The sequence below is a fragment of the Salvelinus namaycush genome, chromosome 5, assembly GCF_016432855.1.
Source record: "Salvelinus namaycush isolate Seneca chromosome 5, SaNama_1.0, whole genome shotgun sequence".
NCBI classification, from domain to species: domain Eukaryota; kingdom Metazoa; phylum Chordata; class Actinopteri; order Salmoniformes; family Salmonidae; genus Salvelinus; species Salvelinus namaycush.
Window position 1 is genome coordinate 33,404,421 of NC_052311.1, and position 20,427 is coordinate 33,424,847.

General features: G+C 44.0%; 1 protein-coding gene across 1 annotated transcript in view; it reads right to left on the bottom strand.

The window, feature by feature from the left end:
• Window positions 1-1,390: 1,390 nt before the first annotated feature.
• The window catches only part of LOC120048218 (peroxisome proliferator-activated receptor gamma coactivator 1-beta-like), a 58,799-nt gene continuing 39,762 nt past the window's right edge, over window positions 1,391-20,427 (bottom strand). Inside the window, exons 2-12 of the mRNA XM_038994005.1 lie at window positions 19,516-19,701; window positions 18,432-18,632; window positions 15,362-15,493; window positions 9,585-10,542; window positions 9,297-9,342; window positions 8,749-8,813; window positions 7,451-8,003; window positions 7,241-7,316; window positions 7,012-7,130; window positions 6,744-6,877; window positions 1,391-5,821 (exon numbers count right to left, since the gene is read on the bottom strand). Coding sequence (XP_038849933.1) covers window positions 5,730-5,821; window positions 6,744-6,877; window positions 7,012-7,130; window positions 7,241-7,316; window positions 7,451-8,003; window positions 8,749-8,813; window positions 9,297-9,342; window positions 9,585-10,542; window positions 15,362-15,493; window positions 18,432-18,632; window positions 19,516-19,701 — 2,562 coding nt within the window. The 3' untranslated portion in view covers window positions 1,391-5,729. The remainder of the gene's footprint in view (window positions 5,822-6,743; window positions 6,878-7,011; window positions 7,131-7,240; window positions 7,317-7,450; window positions 8,004-8,748; window positions 8,814-9,296; window positions 9,343-9,584; window positions 10,543-15,361; window positions 15,494-18,431; window positions 18,633-19,515; window positions 19,702-20,427) is intronic.

Consider the following 20,427-nt stretch of genomic DNA (forward strand, 5'->3'; position numbering starts at 1 on the left):
TAGTGTGTGTGTTAACTGTCCCACTGGGGCCATACATAACAATCTTACAAAACACAGAACGATGCCCGTGAGGGTGGCAACCTAATTGAGCGCGTATAATGAGAACTGATTGGAAGAGGGGATCAGGAGGCGGGTTTTCCTTTCCTGTAGCGAAGAGCCGTGCGTCACCACTATACACCACACAGCTACACACGCAGTAGTGAGCACACGCAAGCACTTTGCTAAGCACTGCATTGTAGTGTCGTCACTCGCGATGGTGACGCTGCTGCCTCGCTCTCTGTGTTTCACCAATAGGGGAGAGCTGCAGTCAGGGTTGCCCGTATAGGGCTGTGATGCTCAGTGATGCTCGTAAGTGTCTCGTCCTGACACAAGGGCAGCGTAGCCGTATAGAGGCTGAGGCTGCAGAGAAATGAGAGACATCCAGTTAAAGAATATCACACTGATATGTGAATCACAGGCAAGAAGAGCGGAAAACTGGCCAGTGGCTCCTTAAGATACATGTTAGTCATTTAGCAGACGCCCTTATCCAGAGCGACTAGGTTAAAGTGCCTTGCTCAAGGGCACATTGGCAGATTTTTCACCTTGTGAGCTCTGGGATTTGAATGAACGACCTTTCGGTTGCTGGCCCAACGCTCTTAACTGCTGGGCTACCTGCCGCCCTTAATCAGTCAGTGTGTCCGCCAGCCTCCTAGGCTAGCTAGATATGTCCCCTTAGCAAGAATAACTGCTCAGTGCTGACATAGACACTCCAAGGGACCCCACCTCCCCTTCCCCAAGCCACTGTATCAAAATAATGAATTATAGAATCATACCAAATATGCTTGTGTCAGATGAGATGTTACTCTTTGTAGAAAGCAGGGGGAATGGTAGGTAATTGATTTACTCCGACATTGCTCATCCTAATATTTATATATTTCTTAAGTCTATTCTTTTACTTTAGATTTGTGTGTATTGTTGTGAATTGTTAGATGTTACTGTGCTGTTGGATAACATCCGCTAAATATGTGTATGCGACCAATAACATTTCATTTGAATTGATTTGCTGTGTAAGCCTTTAGCTAGAGAAATACCCTTTTGTTGCTTCCTTGTGTTGTAATTACTAGTTGACGCAGGTCAAGAATCAGTGGCCTAGTATGCATAGTGTCAATGCACTTTATGTATTGGCTCTGAATCAGCAACACATAAACAAGGACTGTAAAGATATGATTTCAACTATTTTAACTACTGCGATTGTGTGTTGTCTTGTCCTTGTGGTGTAACACCAAATCATAGTAGCACAGGGATACTTCAAGACCTGCTCTACTCTATTTGCTCCAGTACATGTGTACAGTCTCAACCATTGACACATCAATTAATGCCTAACTGATTGTATAATGTCCAAACCTTCACATGTTGTTCATTAGGGTTTTATTTTTTGGAGGCAAATCAATAAAATATGTACTTTTTACAGTATATGAGGAACATTTCTACAGTTTAATAATGTAAACAATCTCTGAAGAGAAATGTATTCAGTTTAAAATGAAGCCATAGTCTTCATTTTGAAACTATTTACATGAATTAAAATATAATTTATAACATCAGATAATTTCAGTCTATAGATAAATGTATCTACGAAACTAGATTTTAACAATTCAAAAGTACTGAAATGCATTTTGTCTCCACATTCTGAAGACATCTGAAATCACACAAAACAGGGGGGAAAACACCATTAAAAGACATCCAAACTAAGTGGCGTATAAATAAAAAATAATAAACGTAAAATAAACCAACAGATGTAAAAATATAAAATCTTACTAGCAGTATTTACCGTTTACCAAAACTACATTAAAAAAGGAAATCATTTTGTGAATTTTGATAGTTATTAGATCAATAGCAATGAAAAAATCTAAATAAGAAAAACAATGTATGCCCTTTTATGTCAATTTTTCTTCCACCAAAGACCTGCCCACCGCTAGCTAGATTTTGACAGTTTGCAGCCTCCAAAGTGGCCATTGACATCACATTACCATTATGTTATCAGACGTTTTCTGTGTGTTGACAGAAAGCGCTCTGTCTGTTTGGGATACAAAATAACCTTTAATACACATGGCCATTTACATCCAGAGTACAGTGAACAGTGGTGATTCAAGGACCAGTATTGCACGCACTTTCTTTCTATAGGGCAAGTTTATTAACATGGTGAGTTTAAAGAGACATTTTCCAATGAAATAAAATCGGAAAACTTAAATATGTATTTGTGTGGACTATGTAGTTGGATAATGACAGTTAGAAAATCAATCTGACAAGGCTCTCCGAATTCGATTTAAAGCCAACATCAAATATTGTTTTGGTCAACTTGCCTCAAGTTCATTTCTTGCCATTTTCTGAAATGAAGAATGGGAAGAATTGCATTCTGTTCTGACGAGGGTTACCTTTGGAAGGGGTTCAATTTGGATCATCTCTCAACCTAACAAATCCTAGGTTGACAGTACTTGTTGAAATGTGCCGAAGTGCTCTGAAACACTGAGGAAAATGGTCAACATCAAAGTTTTCTATAAGAAAGTATATAATCATCTTAATATCTACACAAACACACAAATATATATTCATATGTATATATATTTATATACCTTTTATAATATGGCTGTATTGAAAAAAGTTGTAATAATAAAACACATTGGATTTGAAAGGAGATAAAACGGTAATATTAAAAGCTATAGTGATAGCTTTAGCTTCCCCCTATTTGTTTTAAGGCTCTCCTCATGAGAAATCGTTTTGTTGTCATTCAATTCTACTGATGGAAGGACTTCACTGGCATCAAGTAGTCTGAAAATTCAACAGGGGCTAAAAAGCGCAGTGACTGTTTTCGTTCCCTCTCTCCAAAAATAGAGTCATACATGTTCACAAGTTGCCAATCAGTATACGAGTGTCCACTGAATTTCAACAAATTTAACAACCTGTCTACCAACAACATGTGTCAGTAATAGGCCTAGCTCCTTTCATGAAAAGTTGTGAACAGATATTTCACTATTTGGGGCTTTATGTGCAATGGTATTATTGTTATACATGATTTTTTTGATGTATGGCATGACTGACCACATTATTATTATTTGTCATTTTATATATATATATATATATATATATATTAATCTTTTTTTTAACAGCAGTTTTACAACGTACAGTACAGGATCAGTTTTCAAGGATTTATTTTAACAACCAACCACTGAAATAACCACTTCCAATCTTTGAGAAAGGCTGTCTCATAGATATATGTATTGCATCTCAATTGCGTAAAAAAAAGAAAAATCATCAAAAATATTGAAATCATTAAAAAAAGAAATTCAACTTTCTATAGCATATCTAAAGGGATACTTTATACAACAGTGTTTGACTTGTGTCAAGTCATTTTAAAATAAATTCCCTTCAGTTCAGTTACTCCCTGTATTGTTCAACCTTGCATCTTTAAACAGTTTATCCTTGCCAGTCTGATTTGCAATGGTGTCCCACCACCTTTATAATGCACATCTACAAATCGCTGTATAGACACAACGATACATTTCATGTTTACACTACGTATAGTGCTATATACACATTATATATCATATTTAATTTTTTATCATGTAAACCAGCACATTCTCTCACTTTTTAGTAGTATACATACTAAGCACAAATAGTTATTCAGCTTTTCTTCTTTTGATTAGCAAGTTTTTTTAAATATATTTTTTTATCAGTATGTATAGCACTAAATATTTGTCTTTTTTTCTTTTTCTTTAGTAAACCTACTAGGGTAAGCCACGAAGGCACATCCTGATAGGATACTCTAACACTGAATAAGGCGTCTTTGTACTTAGTGTGCGCTCTAATAAAGTCGAACGAGAATTCAGTGATGTAAACATTCAATTTCATGTGTGTTACAGAGGAGAAGATTAGATAAATGGAGAAGATTAGATAAATGGGGAAGAGAGAGAGAGAGAGAGAGAGACACAGGGATAATCTGTTAGAAAAAAAGGAGGTTTGCCAAGGCTGGGGCAGCACGAGGCCCCATGCCCACACACAGAAGAGCTAGGCTGTACAGTATTGAGGGGCTGGGGGACAGGGGGACATGGTCTTTGAAGAAAACAAGAAAGAGAGCGGGAGAGAAGAAAATTGGTATTCAGTCTCCCAGCACACCAGAGGCCCACTGGTCCTCCTGGGATCCCCAGCGATGGCAGCGCCAACCCGAACACGAGACAGACAGACGACACACTCAGGTACACATTGGATACACGGTCCGAAAACTGACACGCAAACTATTTTGAGTTTTTAGCCACGAGGCGAGTTATGGGAGTTTTAGTAGGAAAAGCAAGCTGAACTCCTCCACCAATAAGAAAGGATAGCTTGGGAGAAGTAAATGAGTGTTTCAGAGGAGGAAGAGTAAGAGTAAAACGAGGGAGAGAGCACCCGAGAAGAAGAGGGAAGGATCTAAATTAGGTGGAGACGCTTGTCTGATGTGGTACCATCCATATCTCTGGGAAAATCCAACAGACTTTTGATTTTACCACCCCTCTCTCTGGTGTTAATGGTACGGTGAGCCTTGGACGCTCTCTCCCTCAGCTATGCTGCTGGGTGCATCACAAAGAGACGGGCTGCAATGGAGCTCTATTAAGGAGCACAACTCCAGAGACTTGGATTCGTGTAAGGGCTCTACATTCAGATCAGTGAGGTGTACATTCCATTACTATAGTATAAGGTATATTCTAGAACCTGGAGTAAATGTCTGATTCTGCTCTGTCCTTGGCTGGGTTGCGCTTACTGATTGATATCAGACATGTTCAGATAGCACAAACAGTGCAGAGAATTGGCTGGGATAGATTGTGATTTTGCTCTGGAGAGTGAGTGAGTTTTCATATGGTAAATATGCCTTGACGTTTACTTCATGACATAATAGCGTTAGTTGTCATAGCCCCATTTATGTAGAGTTGGTAGGATAGGAAGTGACTGCCATCCTAGATCAGCGTAACCAGGTTGTGAGAGTGGCTAGCTCAGCAGCAGTGAATAGGAAACCTATAGAGTAAAGCAGCCAACAGCATAGCAGTGTTGAGTGGCAGAGTAGGGGGAAGAAGTCGAGTGAGGAAACATGATTACCTCGTTAAGAGTGCATAGATTAAATCAAGGAAGCACTAAAATGACAAAAAACAAGATTTTTTTTCTTTTCATTTTTCGATTTGTAAACTTTAAGCTGTTCCAAAGATTTTTTTTGTTTTTGTATTTTATGTCATAACACACACAGTTTGAACATCCACAATTTTGCTAATATTAAGCAGGTTTTGTTATATACCGTACAACGTAATGGCGAATACAGCTTGCAGTTCCACCAGTAGTGACCAAGGGGGTACAAAAAAACGACACACACACGCAGACACACACACCACAACGACCAACGGAGGGAGCAAGGTTTGCTACAGAGGTCTCGCCCGCCCACACGCCCATCGGCTCTCAACGGGACCACGACGAGTCACAACAAAGTCATGAACACAGACAGGAAGCAGCTTTTTGTGTTCAGATACATTTTATATTGTTTCGTTGCTTTTTTTTTCTCCATCCCTCCAACCCCCGCTAGCTTCCTCTGTAGTATCCTCAGCTGAAAGAGACTAGGTCCGTTTCTTAATCCAATGTTAAAAATGTAAACATGACGAGGTGCCTTGGTTGAGGTACTGAGCCGAGTCTGGGGGTGGTATGAGGGTTCTAAGGCGAGTCCAGCCGAGTCACAGTCAGCGATGCAGGCTCTTCTGGGCCTCCTTCAGCAGGGTGTCAAAGTCCAGGGCGTCATACTTGCTCTTCACCGGCCCTGGTCCAGCTTCGTCTGGAGAGGGAAACACACAGCTTTGTTAGAACAGTGTCATCATAGCCATCAACATTACATGGAGATACAACTTGTACAATATCTTAGCATTGCTGCCATCTAACAGTTCATACTCCTTTGGGCGGCAGGTAGCCTACAGGTCAGAGCATTGGGCCAGTAACCAAAAGGTTGCTGGATCAAATCCCTGAGCTGACAAGGTAAAAATCTGTTGTTCTGCCCTTGAACAAGGCAGTTAACCCACTGTTCCCCGGTAAGCCGTCATTGTAAATAAGAACGTGTTCTTAACTGACTTGCCTAGTTAAATAAAGGATAAATACAAGTAAAAGGTGCGACACATTTCCTTTGCATTGTAATTTCAGAAATATGTCCATAATGTATCTGCCACTAATAGTGAAATGATAGTTTCACAGTATTACTTTTTATGTGAGAAAACAAGCATTGAATAGTGTAGGGAATCATTGTACCATCTAAATTGCTGTGAAATATACTAAATATATTTCACAGCGATTTAGATGGTACTATATTTCACAGCGATTGAGATGGTACAATGATTCCCTACACTATTCAGTACATGTTTTCTCACATAAACTGAAACTGAGCGAACAGTGTAGAATTTCAACAAACAGGAAACGAGCCATTTCCACAAGATAACCCAGCCACAAAGTCAGAACAGCTTTCCCAGTTTGACAACAGTTGCCACTGGGCGGGAGAAATCAATATGAAAATATCACAGACAATCACAACACTGGTGGGTAATACTGTGCAATACTGTGAAACACTATCATTCCACTATTAGCGCCAGATATATCATGGACATGTTCTGAAATTACAATGCAAAAATTCTAAGAAATCCAATGTGTGGCACCTTTATCAACTTTCTACATTCATGGTTTGACTGTACTTTGACTGTATCTCTGTTTACCCAGATCTATGTATCTCTTCCTGCTGAGCCTGTGCATGCCACCCGCTCCGTTCTGGAAAAGCGGCTCTCGTCTGTGCCTCTGGATCTGCTGCCCGCTGGGTGCCGGACGGAACTTGATGACTCCACAGCGTTCCCTATGCGCACACACACAAGCGCACGCACACATCAACACACGCAAAAGACAGAGAGTTTCGGCACGTGGTCCTCACCTTCACTGCATTCCGTACTCTGGAAGGTCACAGACAGGCTGATAAAAAAAAGGACCTACTCGTGTTTGGTGATGACTTTGCAGTCCTCCGGGTCTCCAAAGGCCTCGAAGCGTTTGCGCAGCATCGTTTGTGTGACGCTGCTTGGCAGGTTGTGTATGTAGAACACTTGGCAGTTGTCCTAGGCAACGACACAATGGCAACCGTCAGAACAAGACACTTGCCGCAGTGGCAAATCATGCCTACTTCACATACACGGTAAATACTCATAATAGCAGAACTGGTTTTTACCTCGTCAATTTGAAACACAGACTTGGAGATTTTGTTTCTCTGCTTGTCTCCGTGGCACGTCTCAGAGTTCTCACAGCTGAGGAGAGAGACACAAAGCAGAGACAGAATAAGACGGGAGCTAATGGAAGAACCTGAGTCACATGCCAATGAGAGAAGACAGTACACCTGGCTGTGACTGCTAATCAGACTAACAGTGGTTTACATTCTCACCTGAAGTCGGGCTTGCTGCTAGGCGAGTGGGGCTGGCAGCAGCTGGAGTGGAGAATGGGGGAGGGTGAACGGGAGGAGCGTTCCCCCGCTTCATCTGAGTTGTGGGGGGATAAAGCGTCCCCCTTTCTGTCAGCCCTGTTACCGTTACTCAGGTACTCTGGCACCTTGGAAAAGAGCCTGTCTTCACGCTGCTGTTCCAGCCTCTTGTCCCCTTGGACCCTGCGCTCAGCCTTGTCCCCCTTAGGCTCTGGCCCCTCCGGAGAGGAGCGTCCGAACAGCGAGTGGGCCAGCATGGCGGCGGTTCTCTTCCGGCTCTCCCCCAGACTCAGCAGGCAGTAGTCGTGGTCTCCGAACGTCCTGTGGACTTTGGGTTCTGCATCGATGGCCTGGCCCATCTTGCGGAGCTGGGCGTAGAGTTCAGTCTGCTCGGGGAGCTTGCGGGAGTGGGCCCGGGTCAGCCACGAGCCCTTCGGTGTGGATTCTCCTTTCCCCTCTGGCTTGAACAGCTCGTCCTCCACTTGCTTGTGAGGGGGGGTGGTGGGAGGGGTGAGGCCTGAAAACACACGCCACTCTAATAAGTCACATGTACCTCACAGTGGTTTCAAACAGCTCTGTTGGGTTAACATTAGAGAAACATCAACAGTTCAGACAATTTCACTGGTCACGTTTTAAAACACTGCTCATGTTTAACTGTTACTGGGTGTACTGTCTGTTACTCTGTTCACTTCTATCTGTCTTTCAATGGCTTTCCCAATACAACAAATTGCTTTGATGCTGTTATTTTGTAACAATACAGTTAACACAGCACCTTGATACGGCACAAGGCGAGCACACAATCTCATATTCATTTTGACCGAAGTGCGCATTTGACTTTCAGTTGTTATTAACATCATGGCTTTTGAGGAAGATATCAGCGGCAGACACTGTAAAGCATTGTTATATCGGTCTTCTCCGCTTCCCAAGTAGCTACGCAACCAAATTAGCCATGTCAAGATGACATTTACCCAGGAGACAGATCACGTCCTTAGACTCCAGTCATGCTCTTCACAACACGATACAAACACATTCCCCCTCTCCTCTACTGCTTTGCTACCGAGCTGTGTTAGCAATAGTATATCTAAAAGAGATAAACTAGTCTACAACACAGTATATTTGCTAGCTAGACTTTATTTCCCTCTAGACAAGCTACTTCTGACAGACACAAGGATTACAGGACATAGCTCCAAAACGTTGTCTCGTCAAGCCAAGGCGTAAAAGACGCCAAGATGATCAACACCAACTCAAAGCCCCAACATTACCTGCTGTGCCACACAGGTCCACGCTGAGAGTCTGCTCAAAGGGCCTGTTGGCATACTGTGTATCTCTGATCATGGGGAAAAGAGAGAGAGCAATTGCAAAGTCATCATCAGGGCCAGGGGAAGGCGGTGCAGGGGTCGGGGTAGAGGGGCGACAAAAGGATGTACTGTTCGGTGCTCTGTTTTTTTTTTAAAGGACTTCTTTTCTTTTGTTGGAGATTGTATTACATTTTCATTGTGAACGTGAACTACATGAGAATAGCTTTCCTTTACAGCCGTCTATGATTGGTATTACAGTACAAGCTCCTTCTCCTATTGAGGTCTATTTTTGGATCTGTGTTACCATGAAAGGCTTGTGTGGAGTGCTTTGGGGATATTACAGAGTCCACAAAGCAGCAAAAAACTATCTGGGGGCCAGAGAACAGCACAGTCATTTCACACATGGAAGAGTTCCAGAAGTCTACATTAAAAATAGCTTTGTGAGTCCAGTGGGGCTATGGGCTAGCAGTATATGTATTGTAGTGTATAGGACTATAGTACGGAAAACAAACCCGGTAGATTTGGGAGTCAGCGGCAGACAGAGGCAGGCGCGTTTCTCTGCAATCAGAATGACAGAAAGAGTCGTTGGTACCAATGGTTACATACATGGTCAGAGAACACAACAGCAGATTCAGCAGGTATAAAAACAACATTTTTACCAGCCTTTTAACAGTGGAACTTGTGTTATTCATTCACATCAAATTGAAGAAAGATACTGCACGTTGGAGCCATGTGGACTGAAAAATCGGGACAGGCCTTGAGAGCTTGGGGCTTCTGACATCGTCACCATCTTGCCTTACCGTTTTGACAGGAGAGGTTATCGGGTTCGGCTGCGTCTGCCGTGGTTTGGGAAGTACTGTTGTTATTGGCGGCGGAGTCTTTCTCCGGGTCGTCTCCCAGGGGGTGTTTGACCGCCTTGTCCTCCTCATTAGGGCGCCGCTCCCCGGACGCAGGCTCCTCCCTCACCCGGCCTGCACGCACCTTCTTGGCGAAGCGGCTGGGGAAAGAGGCGAGCCTGCGGGAGCGACGGACTGAGAAGGAGGCGTCCTCCAGGTCAGGGCTCAGAGGGGCCTCAAGGCCGCGCTCTTTCATAAGCTCTGGTTTGATTGAGCTGGCAGTCGGGCTAGGGGTCTCAGTCTTTCTGTCATGCGCTGGCTTGGTGATAGCATCTCTGTTATGGGTGTAGGGGGGGCTGTGGAGTCTGTAAGGCTTGCTCACGTCAAAGGAGTTGACCGTTTTGAGCAGTTCGCGCAGGAGAGAGTTGGCTTTCACCTCCCGTCTGCGGGTAAAGGCGAGGCGCGGCCGAGGTGCGCTGCTCTGGGCCTGGGGGGCAGCCTTGTGACAGTTCGGGTGGATCAGGGTCGTGGGGCACTCGGGCCTGGCCCTGCGTACCTGGCCTGGGCACTCGCGCTCCTTGCGCTCCCAGCCGGCCTGCTTGCGCATGGGCAGGCAGTATGTGTGCATATACTTGATGAGCTCCACAACAGATTTGAGTTCTTTCTCCGAGGAGAACTGGGGCTTGGTGGGCTCAAGGGGAGTGGAGCGTTCACTCTCACTGCTCGAGGACTCCTCCTCTTCTTCCTCCTCGGACTCACTGTCCTCATCGTCATCATCTTCCTCCTCGTCCTCCTCATCCTCTGTGTCGGCTGAAGGAGTGTCTTCCGCCTCCTGTGCAGAGGTCAGGTGCCGGTGGAGCTCTGTGCACAGACGTCCTGCTGGTCGCACCGCTCGGGGCTTACGCTCCTGTGTGCTTTCACGCTACAGAAAGAAAGAGTTAGAGTTACTGACGTAAACTCACCCCATTCCGTACAAATGTGCGCAACCGCAAAATTCAAACGAGGCTACAAAGAAATAGCGACTGTGTTGACTTCAAAATCGGGGGTGTGAACTAGGTTTCTATTCAAGCGTTGATCAACATGGTAATGGCTCTATAGTATTGGAGAAAAGTTGAAAAAACGGACCCTCCGTTACATCGTGAAGTGTCATGTCGTAACGTACAGCACGCATAAAGCAACTATATTTCTGTCCTACAATCTCTCTCCACCAGGTGTAGCACTTCTCTCATCGTTTAAAAACAAGAAATGGACAGTGACGGGGGTAAGGGGGAATACCTAGTCATTTTTTGCGTCATCATTGCATGCGATCATCATTCTCAAAGCCGCTCCCAAGATCACTTTAGCACCGCCCTAAAAACCCGATTCAAATTCGACACAAACCTTCAAATAGGTATGCAATGACACATTATATAAACTCTTTATAGTGTTTTATTTACATTTTAGAGGCGATAAGGTGATAAGTTGGACAGATCGAGTGAAAAAAAGCAATCTCTCCTTCTCACTATCACGCATTAGTTTTGCTTCCCCACCTGCCAATTTTTAAAAGACCTGACGGGGCTCATTGCCTGCTTGAATTATGCAGAAACGGGCAGCGTTTAGGTCATGTAATTGATTATGTTGGAAAGGGGAGAAATTGTGCTTTACAATGGTATTGACATTACAGTTGATCTGGAAGTATTACGTTTTGGGGGCGCTAAAATAAGAGCAATTGTACGGACCAAGGCGATGTACGAGTTTACGTTACCTATAAAATTACCTTGGTGAGCCTCTGTGCACTGTATGGCCCAAAATATTAAGGAATGTCTAGGCAATGAGAACATACAGTGCCGAGTGAACATTTTCAACTTATGAGTAACCAAAACCAGCACAGAGAGCCACAAAGATCCAAAGTTATAAAACATTCCTTCATAATCATACCAACGTTCCCAGTATCATGAGAGAGAGAGAGAGAGAGAGAGAGAGAGAGAGAGAGAGAGAGAGAGCTTCTATGATGCACTCTATCTTTATGTAACCACCAGCTCATTGCCAGAGCTGCCCTAGCCTTTCTCCTGGTAGATACTACATCCATCTGTCACTCCAAAACCTCAGCATCACTCACTCTAATGCCACAGATGTCACATGCCTCGGCCACCACCACCGTAGAGGAAAAGCCAAGGCAGGACTGGGGTAATAAATGAGAAAATAAAGGCTAAAGGTTACTACAAGCCTCACGCCGTTGAACTACGTGCATGGGGGGTGGAGATGGATTTTTGGAGCAACTGACACCTTTTGGTAACATGATCTCCACACCGGTCCCAGTCCCATTCACAAGAGGGAGATAGCAAAGTTTTTTATTTGTATAATTTCAATTTGTTAGTAGTAGCTAGCTGACAGCCTGGCTAGCTAGCTTTAGCCTCGCTAAAAACATAGCAAGCTAGCTAGCATTTTTAGCTTTCCACATCTCCATGTGAAATAATCAGATTTATAATAAAAAAATATATGGACTGGCAAATATTTGTATACTTGCCGGAGTAGCATAAATCATTATCCCAATTTGGTATGCTGTTTGTATATTGATTCCGATATCAGCTAAAAATAGAACGTCATGTTTTGGTCATGAAAAAAAAAAAGCACATGGCTAGCTGGTTGTCTATAGCAAGTTCCACCATTTCACAATAGCCTGGAATCACTAGTTATTATTTATAAACAAAATACCTTTTTGAGTGGATTCTTGTTGTTTGGTTTACTGTTTGAACAGTCGCTGAGATTATATTTGGTTATCAATGCAAAATAGGCTACTTTGATGAATAGCCTATAGATCAGATTAAGCAACCAAACAACAAACACTTCTGCGGAAAGAATGATACGGCGTGCCTCAATTTAAGTGATAATGCCCAAGAAGCCGGGGTTGGAGGATATGTTGGCACGGGTGTTGATAGGCCCAAGACGAAATCTCGGGCCGGCAAACCATGCCAATATATCCTCCAAACACCGGCTACGAGGGCATTATCACTTTTATACAACGGGTTACCAACATATTTAAATAATAATTTACATATTTTAATTAAAAAAATTATTTTTATGAATTTATTCATACTATTTCATCCTTCCACAACATATAGTCCCGAAACAAATCTAGGGTTGCTACCCGACATATCGAGGGGTTTGTGCTGATTGTACGGGCACTGTGACAGCCGGTTAAATGGCATCCCTTGACAAGGCAACAACAAGATGTATGTCAGGAGAAGTGCAGTATTATCATAAGGAGAGGTATACTTGGAATACGGAGGAGGAATGGAGGGGAAAAGAGAGGCAGAGGAGGTTTACGAGAGAGAGGGAGGAAAAGAGTGAGCTTGAGTTGGTTAAAAATGGTGGGAAAAAGGCAGATGGTTTGTTAAAGAAGAATGGTAGAAAGTGTAAGCAGAGTGAGCTGAAGACAGGAGGAGAAATGGAAGTGAATGAGGGTGAGGTATCAGAGGTGGTAGGTGTGGTGAAGTTCTCAAAGCCCAAGGCTTGCACCGAGGGTCAGGATGAAGAGGAGTCTGGAAAAAGTGGGTATCAGAGGTGGTAGGTGAGGTATCAGAGGTGGTAGGTGTGGTGAAGTTCTCAAAGCCCAAGGCTTGCACCGAGGGTCGGGATGAAGAGGAGTCTGGAAAAAGTGGACCCTTGCCTTTTGGCTGATCCATTTGTGGTTTCAGGGTGGGTGAAAACAGAGTTGGGTGCTGCGGAATCGGTGAGGGTAAGCAGAAGTGGTCTTGTGATAATAGTTTGTGTTTCTGCTGGTCAGAGGGAGAAGGCGCTCCATGTTAAACGAATTGGGGCAAGAAATGTGAATTATTTTGCTCTCAAGAAAAGGGCACCATTGAAAGGAGTGATTACTGGGGTAGCAGTAAATGTAAAAGTTGACCAACTGAAGGGGAAGATTCCCAGTGTTTGCAATGCTCATCGTTTGGTGCAACGCAGACAGGGTGGCGTGAGTGGTGAAACATAAGAATCATTGTCTGTTCTTTTGAGTTTTGATGTTGAGTCTTTGCCCCACAAAGTGGTGTTAGGATATATAAGCTATCCTGTACAAGCTTTTGTGCCGAATACATTACGTTGTTACAGGTGTCAAGCTTATGGGCATGTGGCAGCAATGTGTAGGAGGGAGGTTCCTAGGTGTGAGAAGTGTGCAGAAGGGCATGAAACAAAGGAATGCATAGCATTGGGGAAAGTTGTTAATTATAGGGGTCTCATGGGGCTGGGGATCAGAAATGTCCCGTGCGAGAGAGGCAGGTTGAAGTTTCCAGGGTTAGAGTAGTGCAGAAGTTATATGCTGAGACAGTGAAGAAAGTAGAGTAAGATGGGTCAAGGGGGAGGGATCCTGAGAGGAGTGGTGTGAGTAGTAGATCTGTACAAATACAGATGCATAGGCCAACAAGTGATACATGTTTCAGTAAGATTGGATTTTTTGAATTTATAGCAATGGTTATCAACTGTACTGCAGGGATGGAACATGAGTTGCAGAAAATGGAGCTTGTGGTGGCAGCTGCAGAGGCATTTGGGTGTGCGAGACTTGACATCAGAAGAGTTACAGGGTGTGGTGTTCCATCCTTTCAGGTTGTTGGCCTGAGGTAGGACTAAATAGATTTAAATAGTGGAGTAGGGTGGTGTTCTTTTTTATTATTTGATTTGTTTATTTATTCATTTTTTTGTGAGTGTTGTGTTGGATGGTAGGGTTTTGTTTATTTTTATTTTTTTCAAACAATGTATAAGGGAGTTGTACTCCAGTCTAGTAGGTGGCAGTAATGCAACATTTATTGGATGCCAATAGCCAATAAATCATCGAAGAAGGGTTTGCTACCCAAGCGGTCTGGTCGTTCGTTCTATTGGTTCGGTTGCCAGAGACGCGACATAGTTCAGTCTTTTTGTTCTGTATCTACGGACGCGACCCAGTCGTTCGTTCTAAATGTTCCATTGCCATACTGGCTGGCAACGTTCTTATCTCTTGCTTGCTAGCTAACCAACTACGGCTAATGTACAGTCACGTCAAACAGTACAGACAGAATAACAACAGTAGCTGCATTTGTTTAAGCTGTTTTCTAGTGACATTTATTTGGATACATCCATAACAATGAACTAATGAGGCACGATTTCGCCTGGCATAGAACATGTGCTCTGGTTAGGACACTGTTGTTCAAAGGAGCTAGCCAACAACACAGCTAACACAATAACTTCAAACTGAAGCTGGAAAGACAGCAAACTAGCTGCACTTACTTTAATTTAACCTTTTTTCAATTGACATTTCTTTGTATATATATATCCATAAAAATGATGCTAGCTGATTCATGATTTCGACTAGTTGAGAAACGCTGCCTGCCTCTCTCTCATCCTGACTCCTACACGTTCATTACTATGGGATTTGACAGTTGGAGATGGAATTTGAATATTGAAACAATGTTGCAAATGTCGGAGAGACGGACAGTAAGGTTTATTCTCCGTAGAGCTTGTTGTATGTTTTAGTCTCTGAAAACACTATAATCTAAGCATTACCTTGGTGATTAGGACCCCTATTCAACCCATATCCTGGATCTGGTGTCAGAGCAGTGAATGAACTAGAAAAGGACTAAGGATCATAGCTATAGAAAACCTTTCCTGTCGTGGGGCCTATGTATCCGCTCCCCCTCTCTTTAAGTCTCTTGTGTTGCCTTCCCTGCTCTATTCTGAGCTGCTAGACAGAGCTCTATTCTAGAACACCACACACAGAGCTCCAACTCACTCACCTTAACCAAAGGCCTGACAGGTTTTAGATGCAGGCTCCTGCTGCAATGGCGATGCCCGCTGTTGCTGCTGCCCTCTTTGTGTGATTCCAGGCCCGTGGGCACGTTGGGGGGGGACAGCAGGAGCTTTTTCAGCTGTAGGGGGACATGGGTTGGGACAACTGTAATGTACATGTCTGCCAATAAATCAATCAATCAGCAGAACATACAGTAGCATCAACGTGTATTATCACTCTTGACATGACTCATCCACTCGCAAATCTATTTCCCCCTCTTTATTCTCCTCTTTCATCCAGCGTTTGAACAATAGAGCGCTCAAACCGAAGCTGGCAGGAGGAAGCTGTGTGAATATAAGATCAAACGGAAATGCGATTCTATAGCTCTCCTGCGCACTTTGCAATGGGGCGGTAATGCTGTACCATTGCATTTCAAATGGAGATTTTACTTCCTCACATTTCCTTCATTACACTTTGAGGCAGCAGCATCGCATGTGAAATCATCAGATGATATAAATCTGCTTACAACAACAATCCCCTAAGCTGCACTGGTTTTGGCACAGACTGAGGATAGCACCGGAGCACGCCTACTGTAGATGTGAGGGAATGATGCGGCTGGTTATGTTTGGCTGATAGCTAAATAGTGTCTGGTCCTATATGTCATGTTTAGAGGCTTGTTGAAACAGATGATGAAATAGATGAGTAGAGTGCTAATTGAGTTGCCCATCCCTGTCAGCATGTGCCAACTTGGCATGGGCTTCAATGGTGCCTCTCAGTGTTTCATTGAGGAAGTGAAGGGGCGCTGAAGGTTTCTGTGTACAAAATTCTGTTGGCACGCCAGGCCCATCCATGCCATGAAAGACTACTCTACTCTGGCCCACTTCCTGGCCAGCCTGGCTCAATGCAGCCCTTGTTCTCTGCCTGCTTACAACCTCATACACGCACACACACTGTCTTGCACACTCAGGCACGCACGCAATTTTAGAGAACGTTTTAGAGGCCGCTATCTTGGCGGTGTAGAGAAAATTGTGATTTTTTTTGCCAATTTCCTGCAATTCTACACATTTCTCCATGGAGCTGAGAGACATTTTTGCAGTTTTAAAGCTAATTTCCTGCAATTCTATGCATTTTGCCATGGCTAATGCCATGTTATTTTACTCAAACATAATAACAAAATCAATACTGCTAAATTAAAGTATTTTGGAATTTTCCATTCTCTCTTGACTGTCTAGCTTTTATTTGGTGATTATTAGTTCTCAAATATTATATTATACAAATATATATAGGTCCATTATCTTTCCTACATACTTTATATCTGCTTTTAGTCGTTTAAAAGTTTACACTGAAAGCCTTCCATCCTGATTAATTTGGGGTAATTAATTCATTTCCCCAAACATTTTTTACACTGCTTGGTCTTAGGTGGCCTGAAAAAACACTTAGGCAGCCCACCCAAGGATTTCAATGGCAAAAACACCCCACACACACTGAGATCAGCTGCAGTTACAGCTTCTGCCAGCAGAGGGAGTAGTCCTCCACTCACACACCAGTGATGACAACACCAGGGTCACATGCAACAAATCCTCTTGGCTGTCTCTGGGATGGAAAGGGACTGACAGGCAGGGAGGGAGGGAGGTGGACTGGTACATGTCACCATGTTAAATCACATTTCACCATATGGATGGGCCCTTTTTTTTGTCTAAAAACAGTGCAGAAAGTTATGAACATTATAATGAAATGGTGGCATCTCATTGGCCATCATTCCACTCTTCTAGCCCATAGGATCTACGGTATGCATAGTTGTTCATGACTTAACATGCACAACAACAGTTGCATAATACCAGTTTTTGCTCATTTTGTCTTATTGCTGTTATCAGTGCCAACTGATACCAACTCCCATTAAGATTCTTAAGCCATCTAAGGACATCATTAGGAACATGTAATCAAATTGGGAAGAATGTCCCTTCAGTAGGTGTGTGTATATATATATATATATATATATATATATATATATATATATATATATATATATATATAGTCTGCATGTTATCCTGTAATTGCAATTATCGCTGAGAGACAGAGTGAGTAGGGGAAGTCAGTGAACATGTAGGTATGTACATAGCTCGTTTCACTCAGAGCTGTAACACAACAGGACCTTTGTAACCCTTGCCGTGATAATGTGAGATCTCTGTGTCTCTTTAAACCCAGTCCAAAGTGTGTGTCCGTTTGGAACTTAAGGAAGTATGTTGGCTTTATTGTGGACAAGAACAATAAGGATGTATTACAGAACAATAAGAGGACATACAGTATATTACACCAGACTTCCTAGTTCACGTGCATGCTCATCCGAGCACACCGAATAGCAGCCAGCCAAATGTTTCCTAATGTAATGAAATCCTATCGTATTCTCTGTAAAAGACACCCGTTTTCTGTTGCAATCCAGAACAAGCATGAGTAGATAGGGACAACAGTTGAAAAGAAAAACATGTTTTTCCTGGAAGTGTGGTTCTGAGAGGAGAGGGTTGCAGAGGTGAGAGGGGTGGAGGCATCCCGCAGGACAGTGTGAAAAGAGGAGATGGGGGGGGGGGGGTGTAGAGGGGGGAGAATGGGGACAAGGGGGGAATAGTGGAAAAGGGAGGGACTGGGTCACAGGGTACTCTGCATCAGGATTGGCTCCACAGTTTAACTGCTGGAGCTATAGGAGGCTGGGCTAGGTCCTAGGCGGCAGACATGGGCACGAGAGTAGTATATTACACTTTTAAGATGGCACAGGAGTGAGAGAGAAGTAGAACAATTGGGGGGGAAGGGGAAAAAAGGAAGATTTAATGAGAGTTAGGGAAGATAGGGGGGGTCAAAAATAGGTGAGAGCCACAGTTTCTTTAAGAGACCATAGTTGTGGTCCAGCCAGGTTGCCTGCCGGTAAAAAGCATTCTCATTAGAAGTAGTGGTTGCTAAAAAAGAATGGAAAAGCCCAAAATGAGAAAAATTCAGACCTTTGTTGCCTATCATACCCATGCTGTGGGGTAGTCAGAGCAGAGGCCCATCCAAATCCACCTTAAACAGTGAGGAAGGGTTCTTACTAGAGACGGGGCTTCTGTCTCTGAGCTTAGGGAGCCGTCACTCAGGGAGCCGTCACTCAGGCAGCCTGAAGGGAAGGGAAGGTCCTCCTCAGACCCCTCCCCCAGCGAGGGAAACACAGACAGCCCCCCCACCTCGTCCTCCACCATGCCGTCCAGGCTGTCTGTGAGAGCAGCCAGCAGCGCCGCATTCTCATCTTCTATCTGGAGGGGGCAGGAGAGAGAGAGGGCATCAGTGAACGCACTACCCACTTACAACACAGTTCATTCCCCTCTTCTAGGGGGCAGGAGGAGGAGGGGGGGCGGGGGGGTGTAAGTTAGGATACCACTCACTTATAGTTCCTTACAACACAGAGTATTCTGCTTTTAAATTCCACTCTTTCCCTGTAGTCTGAGGGGCGCCAACCATCCACACACTGTGTTGTTCGTTTCAACAGCAGCCATCTTGCTAAGAAGCATCGAGTCTGGTGGTGGGATGATAGCGGAGCGGAGACAGCCTACGGGAAGTGAGCGCGGTTTCATTTTACACCCCCCACCCTCCCAGCTGAAGGTTAAATGAACGAAGCTGGGAGATCAATGGATTCCACACAGGCATCCAAAACGAGGACCGGAGGGAATCGTCCCAATCCAACTTCTACTCTACGTCTCCAAAATCAATCTGAACAAGGGATTATGATCAAGTTGATGGTAAGGTAAAATAGACCCAGGAACAACAGTGTTGTGTTAGTGGATGATGTTTATGAACACATTATACGAGATCTGTGCATTAGAGAGATTGATAACGATCACTGAGGGGAATTCTAAGATGGGAGTCTAAAACCTTATCATAGACTCAGACTGGAGCCTCTTCAGTTTACCACCAATGTAGTCCACTGTGTAGTCTAGTCCTACGCCATAGGAGTCTACAGCCATATCTCAGGGCTATTCTAGTCCTAGTCCCTATGTTGGAGTTCCATTACATAGGTGTGGGAGGGGGTGGTCCTGGTGGAATCCTAGCCTGGTAGCCAGATCAGTTTCCAAGACAGCACAAACAGATCTGGGACCAGGCTAGTGGAATCCTGAGGTGGGGGGGGGGCGAGTGTCTCACCTCAAAGAACTCAGGGTCTCCTGTGCTGTACTGGATGGAGGCAGCAGAGATGTCTGATTGGTCGTTGCACCAGTGGAGCTCGCTGAGGCAGTTGACTGAGTCAAAGTCGCTGGCGTCCAGCTGAGAGAGGTCAATGTCAGGGAAGTCAGTGTCCAGGCGGTCCGAGCAGACCTCCTCCTCCCCATACTGTAGAAAGAGAGAGAGGGAAGGAGGGAGTGGAGGAAGAAGAGGGAGGAAAGGTCAGTTTAGACTCTTGTTATATCAAAGGGCGACTCATTAAGAAATACAATACATTGAAGATATCTTATAAAATATCAAATAGTTTGGAAAGTTCATGGGAATAATCATCAGCATTACTACCCTCATGTTAATGACACAGTGAGTAAACTACTACAGTACAGTACAGTGTGGTTGTCAATGACACAGTGAGTAAACTACTACAGTACAGTACAGTGTGGTTGTCAATGACACAGTGAGTAAACTACTACAGTACAGTACAGTGTGGTTGTCAATGACACAGTGAGTAAACTACTACAGTACAGTACAGTGTGGTTGTCAATGACACAGTGAGTAAACTACTACAGTACTGTACAGTGTGGTTGTCAATGACACAGAGACCTCTGGAAGAGACAGTCCCCCTAATCGCTCTGCACACGCTCATTATAACTAATGGACATAGTAATGAAACATGTGCCACACAAAGTCACGAGACTGGCACCACCGTCTCCTAATGAGCCCTAGTGAAAGACTGGTACCACCGTCTCCTAATGAGCCCTAGTGAAAGACTGAGACCACCGTCTCCTAATGAGCCCTAGTGAAAGACTGAGACCACCGTCTCCTAATGAGCCCTAGTGAAAGACTGAGACCACCGTCTCCTAATGAGCCCTAGTGAAAGACTGAGACCACCGTCTC